This window comes from Ursus americanus, chromosome X (assembly GCF_024610735.1).
Source record: "Ursus americanus isolate L20-20 chromosome X, mUrsAme1.1.p, whole genome shotgun sequence".
Lineage (NCBI taxonomy): Eukaryota > Metazoa > Chordata > Mammalia > Carnivora > Ursidae > Ursus > Ursus americanus.
Window position 1 is genome coordinate 13,135,659 of NC_142164.1, and position 12,142 is coordinate 13,147,800.

The following is a 12,142-nucleotide window of genomic DNA, read 5'->3' on the forward strand; positions in this document are numbered from 1 at the left end:
CCAAATGATCTGACTAGGAGAGACTCTTTGCCAGCTAATAAATGTGTCAGGTACTGTAGTCACTCTTTCTGTCCCTGGAATTCCGGTGGGACATGGACAGGATTTCTTTAAATTGCATTTTTCTTCCTGCTTGGAGTTAAGTGGCAAGAGCCTTTGCTAATGGCTTTTCTCTAATCTCCTCATTTGTATTTCTATCCAGTCCTTTCTCTGGGCTTTTGGACATAGATGGACACGACAGGTCTCTTAAATACCTCCCCTACCGCCCTACTCAGTTAATGGCGAGATCCCAGCGGTGCACTTGAACGTGTCTCTCCCTTTCCTCCCTTTAGCTCATCATCAGTCCTTGACCTGGTAACTGGTCACGGAGGGGTCCTGAGGGACCGTTGAAGTGAAGACGGAGAGCTAACTGGCAAGTGGCTCCAATTGTGTTTATCTTCACAAAGGATGGGTGTTTGAAATCTCTCATTTTCAGAGTTTCAGAAAGACAGCCAACTCCTTCCTGCTCGGGAGGTACCGAGGCTGCGCCTGATTAGGCTGTCTGAATTCTCTCATTTTTGCTCATCACAGTCACATCTGTTTGGGTTTCTGTCTCTCTCCTGGAGATGCCTCTTGAGAGCAGATCCCCTCAGCTGCTTTACAGCTCATCTGAGGCCTGCCAAAAGAGATTGGCAGAGAACGATCAGCTTTCTCTGCTCTGATAACTCACATAACTCTCCCTGAAAAGAACGCTAAAACCTGGTTCTCAAGTGAACCCGTGAGGAACGGAGCCAAAGAGACTTGTGGTATTTTTCTTTGGAATCCAATTTAGAGTTTATGTTCTCGTGGGGTGAGAAGGGAGAGGGGAGGGGGGAGTGCGAGGAGGGGAAGAACAAGAGGTAGCAGGAACAGGGGCATATACCAAAAAATCGTAGGCTCCAGAGCCAGAAAGACTTTAAGGAACATCTCATCCAGAGATTTCCAGACGTTTTTGGTTTTAGCAGTGGAATCTTTCTCATTATTTTTCTTCATAAGAAATCATACAGGGGTGCCTGGGTGGCTCAGCCGGTTGGGCATCTGACTCTTGGTTTCGGCTCAGGTTACTATCTCAGGGTCCCGGGACAGAGTTCGGAGTCCTTGGGCTCTGCACGTAGTGGGGACTCTGCTTGAGATTCTCTTCCTCTTCCTCTGCCCCTCCCCTCGCTTGTGCTCTCTCTCAAATAAATGAATAGATCTTAAAAAAAAGAAATCATACAGTGAGCCCCAGTATATAAAATAGATGAAAGTGGAAGTGCTAGCGTTGAAACATGGGTGAGGGAACGTACATCGCCTCCATCTACTCCTAGGGCTCTGCACAATACAATTTGAAAGCCAGTAAGACTGTCTAAAGGATGACTTCAAGGTTGGGAACACTATAGCCCCAACAGGAGAAATGACATACCTAAGGTCACACGGCCGATGAGCGGCAGAGACAGGATTAAAACGTATGCCTCCTGCCACCCAGGCTAGAACTCTGTGTGAGTTGAGCCGGAGAAAGGAACTAAGGGTGCTTTCCTCCTGAACATGATCGGGGAGAGAGCTTGGACAGTGCAGTGGGAAGAGGAGGTCAGGGAGGAGCAAAGGTGAGTGGACCCGCTCAGCACAGAGCGATTGGGAGCTGTGGGATTAAGCAGGGTACAGTGTGAACTGGTAGGAACAAAGCAAGACGGGAGAAAAAGGCATTGTGACAATGAGTGTCGAAGGAAAGTTCTTCACTCTCCCGCTCAGATGCTGTACTACTGGTGGGGTGGCAGTAACACAGAAAGGAAAGGCAGAATTTGCTTCTCTAGGGTGGGCTGCGGTTCTTTCTTTCATTCTGCCTTCCTAAGGTGAATGGGGTTTGGGCACGGTTCTCCTTTGAGAATTTGAGACTTATATTCACTCTTCTCTGAGTTGAGAAGCACCTGTGAAATGCATATGGGAGTTAGGAAAGGATGAGAAATATCTGCATAATTAATGGCTAAGTAGTATGATTTGGACCCAAAGTCAAAATGGCTTTCCTTCCCCTTTCCCCTGGATCACTCCCCCTCTAGTCAAAGGCCTCTGTGGCTTCTGTTAAGGGAGGAGACAGGAGAATTCTTGTGGTCTGTAAGCAGACAGGTCACAGAAAGTTAGAGGCCCAGGTGCTGAGCAGAAGGTAAAAACATGCTGAGAGGGAGTAGGGACCTCTTAAGGTCCATTCCACACCCCAAATACTGGCCCTGGTCAGATCTTCTTCTGAGGCCTCTTTTGGTGAGATTATTTCTTTTCATGGTAATTGGAATTTTGAATCCCATACATTCTGAGCCAGGACACATCCTCTTCCCCTTAAGAAGCAATGTGAATCAGTCACTCATCAGTTGTTTTCAACAAACTGTTTATTGAGCATAAACTATGCGACAGGAACTGTGCCAGGAGATGGGAATATAGTGGTGACCAAGACCCAGTCCCAATTTTCAAGGCGTTCGAAATCCGGTGGGAGCCAACCAGGGTTTTTCCCCCATGAATTAATGTCTGAAGAAGTGGCTACTTGAATTGACTTGAGGTGCTGAAACTCTCTTCCACCCTATCCTCCGTGTGCCTTTGGGACAGAGGAGTCCACTAACCTGCAGGGAATTTCAGACCATTAGGCATGACTCTCCTGTAACCCTCCACCTCGGTCCCTGCACCCTTCACCCCAGCCTGCCTTTGCAGACCCGTATCAGCATTTCTTTTCTTTTCTTTTTTTTTAGATTTTATTTATTTATTTGACAGGGACAGCCAGTGAGAGAGGGAACACAAGCAGGGGGAGTGGGAGAGGAAGAAGCAGGCTCCCAGCAGAGGAGCCTGATGTGGGGCTCGATCCCAGATCGCCGGGATCGCGCCCTGAGCCGAAGGCAGACGCTTAACGACTGCGCTACCCAGGCGCCCCCGTATCAGCATTTCTGATAGGGCCACAGTCATTTCAAGACTGGGGACAAGTGGAAAGGGAGGTGGCAGCAGCTTCCCCTGTGGAGCAGTGAAATCTCCACAAGGGGTCAGGTGATACAGCTCTGATGGGCTAAGAGGCCTGAAGGAGTTTCCTAGTTGGGAACTCAGGCAAGAAAAGGACTGGGGTCTGGGCATTTGGTTTTGTTAGCATCTGTATCAATTCAGAAAAGATCTGGAAAGGGCGGAGGGAGAGGTCCACTAAGGAGTGTAGTGGCAGCTCCGAGACAGAGCAGCTCTACTCTTGGCAGCTTCCTTTCTGGCATTAGAAATCAAGTCAAATAGTAAAAGAGTAGTGTCTGTTTGAAGATGGGGACGTGGATGGATCATTCTCTTCGTTGCATTCTTGACCTCGAAACTCCTCCTTCTTCTCCAGGTTAAAATATAGAACAGGGAAAGGGCAGAACCTGTGAATAGAGTGAGGCGAGCAAAAAGCCAGACTTGATTCCTGAATTGGAGGGAGAGAGGCTGCTAGATCTGGAAGAGCAGGGGGAAAAAAAAGAAGTTAGGAGATTGGAGAGAGATTGGAGATGGGCCAGGGCTTCAATAACGAGGCTCAGCGCTGCATTTCCCAAATACTGCTTTCTGTACACGACCCAAGCTCTCCGTTTGGATCCCAAACCCAAACGAATGATTTGGGGCAAGAGGAAAAGCGGGGTTCAGACCGCACATATTGGCCTGTAATGAAAAGTCAGCAAAAACCACTGGGTGGCAGCGTGGTGTGCGGGTGCAGCTCTGCAGTGCCCGCTGCTGCTGCTGCTGCTCCCGCTGCTGCTAATGCCGCCACCGCCGCCGCCACCGCCGCGAGGGCTGAACCCGTCTGCGAGCCCTGGCCTCTCTCCCGAAGGGCTACAAGTGTCGCCATGCGAAATGCCTCGGCGGGTGTGTTTTTGGGGGAGGGGGCTGTTGTGAGTCGCCGACTGTGGCAGGGCCTGGCGAACTTCCCAGGGGCGCCAGCCCGGGGCAGTGTGGCCCGGTAAGAGTCCAACACTAAGGAAAGAGCCCCCCCCCCACCACCCCCCCACCTGCAGGCCACCCCCGGCTCCTCCGGCCCAACTACCTCCTCCCGGTGCCCCCCCATCCCTGCTTCCTCCCGAAGCTGCGTTCTGGAAGAGGAGGGCAGGAAGCTTCGGGCGGTGGGGCAGCGCCTGAGCCCCTACAGGTGTTAGCCGGCGCCGACCGCCCCGGGCCTCGGGGGGGCGGGGCGGCCGGGAGCCCGCGGGGCTGGGCTCCGGGAGGGAGGGGCCGCCGGGGGAGGGGGCCTCGGGGAGGCCGCGGCGCTCTTCCGGAGGGTGCCTGCGGCGACCGGATTCCTATGCAGAGACTGTGCCGCGCCCAGAGCAGCCGCCGCCGCCGCCACCGCCGCCGCCGCCGCCGCCGCCAAGATGCGAGGCCGTTACCTGTTTGATCCCCGTCGGCCAGCTGGCACGGGCCAACTTTTCCCGATCGTCAGGCCCCGAAGTTGCAAGGACTAGTCGGAGGCTCGGAGGGGCCAGGGCGAGGGCGCGCTCCCCCGCGCGCTTCCTCCTTCCCCCCCCTCCCGCCGCCCGCGCTCGCGGCCTCTCTCCCGCCCGCGCCGCTCCCTCCGCCCGCCTCCCCGCTCCGGCCCCCTCCGCGCGGCACTGGGCGGGGGGTGCCGCGAAACTCCGACCCGAGCCACTTGGACTCGCACAGTGTCCTCGGGGCGCAGGGGCCGAGCGCACGCAGCCGCGCCGCGCTGCCTCCGCCGCCAGTCTCGCCGCGATCCCGACCCGGGGCTGTGGCGTCGGCTCGGACCCAGGCAGCCCGCAGCCCGCGCGGGAGCCGGACCACCGCCCGAGGAGCCCGGACGGCATGCTGAGCCCCCTCCTCGGCTGACGGCCGAGCGCGGAGAAGCCCGGGCGAGCGCCGGCCAGGGAGACGAGGGCGGCCGCGGCGCGAGACCGAGCGGACGCGCCGCGGAGGAGCGGGAGGCGGAGGCGAAGGCGAAGGCGAAGCCGGAGAGGGGCCGCCAAAGAAGTGGTGGTGGTGGGCGTCGTGGCCATGGCGGCGGCTATCGCCAGCTCGCTGATCCGTCAGAAGAGACAAGCCCGCGAGCGCGAGAAATCCAACGCCTGCAAGTGTGTCAGCAGCCCCAGCAAAGGCAAGACCAGCTGCGACAAAAACAAGTTAAACGTCTTTTCCCGGGTCAAACTCTTCGGCTCCAAGAAGAGGCGCAGGAGGAGACCAGGTTGGAAGGGGCGCTTGGCCGGCTTTGGTTTTTGGTTGTTTTTTTTTTCCCCCATACTTTACGAGTGTGAGGGGGCCTGGAGGGCGTGTATGTAACCGTAGGTGAGTTTGTCGGGGGCCCATCTGGTGCGGATGTGGCCACCTAGCCGGTGTGCGTGCGTGGGAAGCGATGGCTTTCTCGCCGCGTTCGTAGCGGTAACTGGCTTGCTGCATTGCAACTGCCGTGGGACAGGCGCAGAGCCCGGGGCCAGACCCGGCCCGGGGGGAGGGGGCGCGCCCTCGGCTTCAGACGTGCCACATGTGTGCACGCCCGGGGCTCTGGCACGCGTGACCCAGACGCGGCCGCCGTGTGTGTCTGTGTGTGTGGCGTGGAAATTGCAGGCGCCGAGCTGGGCAGACCCCACTGCCCGCCCTAGCGAACCCGGTGAAACCCTCCTCTGCCTTTACCTCTGCAACTCTGACCCTTCCCCTGATCCAGCTTCCACCCCCAAGGGACGTGTGGGCTCCCGCTATCTAGGCATTCTGTTTCTTTGATCACTTCTCGGCTTATCGGGACAGACTTGACTTGTGGTGCACCCTTGAAATATTTGCTGGAGAGGGGGGAGTGGATTCCTAGAACCTGGTGGCAAAGAGCTTAGTGATCTGGTTAGACTAGTGAAACTGGCTACTTGCTACTAAAATGCTGGATTGAAGAGAGAATTTAAACTCACAGCCAGATTGTAGGTCCTTTGGAACCTATTCCGTGAGAAGAGTAGCGCGATATTCCGGTGCCAGGGGAAATTCACACAGCTCTAGGTGTCAGGTTGCGTCAAGGTAGAGCTTGCCGTTCTTCACCAAAAGAATCCTTTACGCTGTTTTCTTACTTTTAAACTAGATAAATAATACAGAATTTCAGACTTATTCATCAGTTTGTTCTTTCTCTGTTGATGTGTTCCACACACTATGGAATGGAAACGCAGACATCCATTTTCTGTTTGCTCGAAGTTTTCAAGGCATTCGCCGTGAATCGGGCTTGTTTTAAAAAGGCTGAAGCGGTTGCAAAGCGTGATTATGTGGCGTGAATAATTACATACATATTATTTCGGTGCAGGTGTCTGTAGTCAGTAACAGCAAATTTTGGATAACGTGGCTGTTATTGGTAAATTAGGTACTTTTCTGTGGGGATTCCTAATTGAAAATCATTGCAATTGAGAACCCATATTTTAGATAATCATATTTCTGATATTAAATTTGAAAATAAGTATAAACTAATTTCCTTTTCCTCCCCACCAACAAAACCCTGCTCTTTGTGCACCCCTTTTCCCTAAGGATAATTAACACGATAGGCTATGATAATGGTTGTTTTTTTTTTTCTCCTCTCCTCCTTTTTTTTGTATCACAGCTCAATTTTCCAAATGTAAGTCCTTTGATGAAGTTCCAGATTATTTTTGCATTTTCAACACTCTCAGAGTAGCGGGGACTATTTATTCAAAGAGGGATAATTCTGAGAGAAGTCTTTGTTAGTGTGTTTTTGGTCCCTGGTTGGCAAACCACTCTAAATTATCTTTTATTTCTCCTCCTCCTTCCACATGAGAAGTGGCACATCATTAAAAGGCAGAATATGCCATTTGCCAACCTGTTCTGAATGCTCAATGAGATAGAGTACCACTCTGTAAGCCAGGGACATGCTATCAGAAACTAGCTGCCGTCAGAAGCTTTAGGGCTTTACCAGTGTTACGAGGTAGAAATCAAAGGTTTCTTCAGTTTGGAGATTTCCTCTGAAACTTGGAGTTTGTTTGCCTGTTTCCTTTCAGAGGACTCTTTTAAAGTTGTAGTGTGACCTTTTACACTAAAGTTTGTAAATGAAATTAGAATTTTGAATTCTGAGTCTTTTCAGCTACGTACGCGCAACTTACCAACTGATCCAAATCCTCATTCTCTTTGCAGAGCCTCAGCTTAAGGGCATAGTTACCAAACTGTACAGCCGACAAGGTTACCACTTGCAGCTGCAGGCAGATGGAACCATTGATGGCACGAAAGATGAGGACAGCACTTACAGTAAGTGACTGCAAAATAAATAGGATCTCCCAGCGTGTTGTTGACATTGTGTGTTTTCTTTATTATTATTATTTTTTTTTTGGAAATTAACAACCCTTGCGAAATTCTGACCTGAACGCAAAAATACAGTCAACACTTCAATCCTGATGATGCAGGTTAACCTAAAGGAAGTTGAACGTGAAAATATGTAAAATAGTGAACGATAGCAAATAATGTTGACACCAGCTGAGGAACCATCCAAATGTCATCGCCATGGTAATCTGGATGGATTTATGGCTGTCCTTTGGATTTTATTACTTTTTTCCCACAGAAAATTTACTCACCCACACACTGATCCTGAAATAGCACGTTATCTCTACTCTTAAGAACCGGTCTCATCCCAAGAGAGAGGAGTGGTTTCGTGTCATGAGAATTCATCATTACAAGCTTTCACTTCTGCTCTCCCCTCCACACACACTGATAACTCTGAGACTAATTGGGATTTTAACAATTGAGATACCTCCACAGGTGGGTGAAGGGATTTCTTTTAGTGCTTAATTTTTTCTATTATTATTATTTTTTTTTTTTTTTACCATAGCTTAAGTAAAGACCAAGTTGGGACCATAACGGTGAACTTAAAAAAGGAAACACATCAAAGATAAAGTCAGTTTTATTTCTAATTATTGAAGTAATGTGATTATAAGATGTTACATAACCTTTTTATCACATATGCTTTTATTTATCTGAAGTCATAAAAACAAACTCACAAATAGTGAAGCCCTCTCTTCCCTAATAATTGGTGTTTTCTTGCCATTGATAGATTTCTGCAGACCCATTAACTGTTCCATGAGGCCGAAACACCTATTTCTCACAGTTCGTTCTCTCTTTTCCCTAATTTATATTGCATTTCCCTAATTTATATTGCATTTCCCTCAGACTTCGATGATTTCCCAGAAACATCCCCTTCGTTGGCTAAGAAAACAGCCAGGGAAAGTCGGTCAGAAGGCTAGAGTCGTCTGCAGCATTTTTAGAGATGGTCGGCTGTAGGCAGCAAAGCCATAGACAGGGGTCCCAGTGTTAAGTGGCAAAAGAGTTTCTCACCTTTTAATAATGCTTCCTGGGCTGATGGCCAAGCTATGACCTCAAGAGGAAGTCACCTTTAATTACCCTTGAAGAAAGCCCTGGGGGTACCTAGGATGAAAAACATGTATACTGAATGGTTCTTCCCTGTTTTGCAAAATGCTGTGTTACTGTTGACTAAAGTTCTACAGTGAGTATCCTAGACGTTCTGTTTGAAAAAATTAGTCAAGCGTAACTAGAGGGTTTGACTGTAACCGTATGACAGACATTAGTACATAATGATCAGCAGTAAAACATTCCGATAAATTATATGTACAAATCAGTGTCTAGGGAAGGAATGGGGGGGTGCGCTGGTCTATTTTTCGGAGTGCCTCAGCAAGGTGGATCCATTGGGCATTACGTTTGAAAGGAAGTTTATGGTTAGCTGCTCACGAGCCCCACCCAGTCAAGTTCTCCCCCATCGATTTTTTAACATCTTCTCTACATTAAAATCAGAGAAAAAATTATTTTGGGTCTAGTGTTCACATGTGTTTCTTGAAAAAGAAAAACTTTTTAAAATTAGTGCATTGGTTGTGTTTGGTAAACAGCAATAGGCCAGATGTATCAAGATCACACGGTATGCAGTCATTTTAAGATACACACACTTAGACACATATACATACACACACACACACACGCACACACACACATACGTATGTAAATCAAGACTCTGTTTCCTATAGCGGAGCTTTAGATCATGTAGTAGCTTTTATTCAATTCCTACATATTCATAGCTTCTGCCTTTGGTTGTCTTATACCTCTGACTGATATGAATGGCCTTTCAGTGTACTAATGATATTGTAAGACCTTGAAAGAGCGTAGCCTGATAACCAGGATCTGTGCTTAGGCAGAATGAAATAATAGGTAAGTCAACGGTGGTAAGTATTACCACAGCATGACTCATTCGAATGAAAAGTACCTCAAAAGAAATAGCAGGTCTGTGGGGCTTGACCCTACTCCAGATGCTGAATGTGACCAGAGGCCAGGGGACTAGTTAATCTTCCCAGCTGAGGATATTGTAAGGCATAAATCCTCGTGAAACAAGAATGTTTCAGGATTAAAATGATTATTAAAATGATCATTACAATGGAAGTGTAGCCATGTAAATTTATTCTTTTTTTTCCCTCCAAAGCCAAGCAGCTTTCTTGCATTCATTCATTATTTTAAATGAGTAGGACAAGAATACAAGTTGTTTTCTCTTCTACTGTAACTCTTTCATTTTTATGGTATTTCCTTAACACGTATTCCTGATACTGTGTTTAAGTTTTCCTTAGTTTTTGTTAATTTTTAATACCTTTCATCGTTTTTTCTCATTTAGTTCAAATTGATATTTTAAGTCTGATACGGTAAGCACAATTACGATAAAACAAATTCATTCATATTTACCCAGATAGATCTAGTCCTAAAAACATATGTTTGATATTATATATTTAAGCTGGCCTTTGATTTATTGCAACAGTAGATGTCAGTTCAGTAACATCTCATCATGAGCAAATCAGCCATTGTAAATTATGTATTTCCCCCTGAAAAGGAAAAGATGATAGACACTTTGTGGCGGCAGTTTTATTATTATCTGCCTTGGGTGCAATGAGGGCTATTTTAAAAGAAGAGGCAACTTCCCTTCAAATCTCCAGCAGTGTTACTAGTTCAGTGTGTCAGCTCTCCCCAATCTGCAGTAAGATATACTTCCATTAATTGCTCCCTTTGAGAAACTGACCTCAGCCCAACTAATGAAGGAGGATGACCTCAGTGTCATATCCAGTAAACATTAAGTGCCAACTTGTGCATGTCTCTGAGAAAATGGTCACTTCAGAGTAGAAGGAGTTTAATTGGTTTTATGTAGACACAAAAGAACGAACAAGAAACAAAAGCCCTTTTATTTATTAAAAGCTTATTCAAAACTTTGACGGAAATGGAAGAAGAGATTTTTTTTTTAAAGATTTTATTTATTTATTCGACAGAGATAGAGACAGCCAGCGAGAGAGGGAACACAAGCAGGGGGAGTGGGAGAGGTAGAAGCAGGCCCACAGCGGAGGAGCCCGACGCGGGGCTCGATCCCACAACGCCGGGATCACGCCCTGAGCCGAAGGCAGACGCCCAACCGCTGTGCCACCCAGGCGCCCTGGAAGAAGAGATTTTTGATATTTAATGAATGTGTTTTAGATACACAAGTGGAATCAGTTTTCTTCTCACGTTTAGAATATTTTCATCCTAATGGAAATAATATCTTAGGTACGTCCAGGAGGAAGTACTCCAGATTTAGAGAAACACAGGCACGCAGGAAAATACTGATTCTGCGCAAGCTTACCCCTCATATAATTTCTTTGCATTTTTATCTGGAAAAGCTGACCCTTCAGACTTTCAACCAACCCAGTTTATAATCCATCTTGAATGTCTAAAGAAAAGAAAAGACTAGACTAGGATGACCAGGCGCTGTCTACTTTTGCTGCTTTCTTCACTTTTTTTGTTTAGAGTGCTGATTTTTGTTTTTGAATGGAGTGTCACAGAAATTTATGGTACATAGTGAAAAATGCATGTTCTCCTATATAGTTAATACCATTAATCAGGAATAGATAATCCCAGGTGTGGATCACTGATGGATTTTGCTTCTCCTACCTCATGCTATCTGATGATTGGAATTCAAGCATTTTATTGCTCATTAAAACCCACACCAGTGAGTGGTGGAGGCACGTGGTGAAAATCAAATCTTTCTTTCTGTTACTTGGGCTGTGTTGTTTTGTCTTGTTTTGCTTGTTATTAGCTGCATGAAGAGAACTAAGGAGGTTCTGAATGTTATGAAAAATGAGGTTCTAGAAGCAGTTCTGAATTTCATTTATCACTCCCTGTCCTCTATGACAGTGACTGAACTAGCATCCAGATGCAGGCTCGTATTCTAGTTGCCTGGTGGTACGCAGTGGTATGGCTTTTACGCCAAACCCATATGGAAGTTTTTGTTTGGTTTCTTAGATCTCAGATTTTTTAAAACAAGAACTTTTATATAATAGGATTGTGATCTGTCGCATTCCAAAAATATAACATCATCATGTTTTCACCATTCAGATTGCTGTCAATCCACAGATGTGTGTTGAGCACCTGTGTGAGCAAGGCATCATCAACAGAAAGAGAGAGATAGATGCCATAAGCAAAGAGACAGACTCCTTTGCTCTGCATTGCATTGTCAAATATAGCATGAGATCCTGGCTTGCAATCTGTGCAATTACCTTCCTTTACCTCACATAACAGAAGGGCACAGCTTTTAATATGATGAGCATTGAATGAACACTTGTATTTTGAACTGCCCTAGCTCCTCTCTGGTAATACCCTGATTTTAGGGGAAATATACATTGTAGGCTCCCCCAAGAATATTTAGTTCTCATTAATATTTCTCATCCATATTACCCCCCCTCCTGCAGTATATATATGCATCAAGGTAAGAGATCCCAGAAAAGCTATTCTTACCCATATGGTGACTCTTTTATATTCTTGTTCACAGAAATGATAGCAGACCGATACATCATCATCAGTAAACTTACACACCGAGGCAAAAATCATCAACATTGGTCTATGACTCTTGGAAGGTGCACAGGCTAGCTTCAAAAGATGTGTGTGGCAAGCACTACGTTTTAAAAATGTACTGTTTTATTTTTATTCACCATGTAGGAGGGAGTAGACAGCTGGTAGGGGGAGGACGCCCACTGGTTTTCTCCAGTGAGTGGTGTGTGATTGTGAGGAGAGGCTGGGTGTAAGTTTCACGCAATCAGACCTTCAAATGGAGAAATGAAGGCCTCTTTGGTACCAGCTGGCTGCCTACTTACAACTATTTTGCTAAATAAACAAA

The 12,142-nt window shown here is 47.2% G+C and overlaps 1 protein-coding gene across 5 annotated transcripts in view; it reads left to right on the plus strand.

Moving 5' to 3' along the window:
- The window catches only part of FGF13 (fibroblast growth factor 13), a 489,088-nt gene that overhangs the window by 416,970 nt on the left and 59,976 nt on the right, over positions 1 to 12,142 (plus strand). For 4 of the 5 annotated variants that reach the window (XM_087859452.1, XM_087859456.1, XM_087859455.1 and 1 more), the window contains one exon: positions 7,096 to 7,206. In XM_087859452.1, the coding sequence (XP_087715578.1) occupies positions 7,096 to 7,206 (111 nt within the window). Of the gene's footprint in view, positions 1 to 4,310; positions 5,171 to 7,095; positions 7,207 to 12,142 lie in introns of those variants that run through there. The other variant, XM_045805005.2, reaches the window with a different exon arrangement.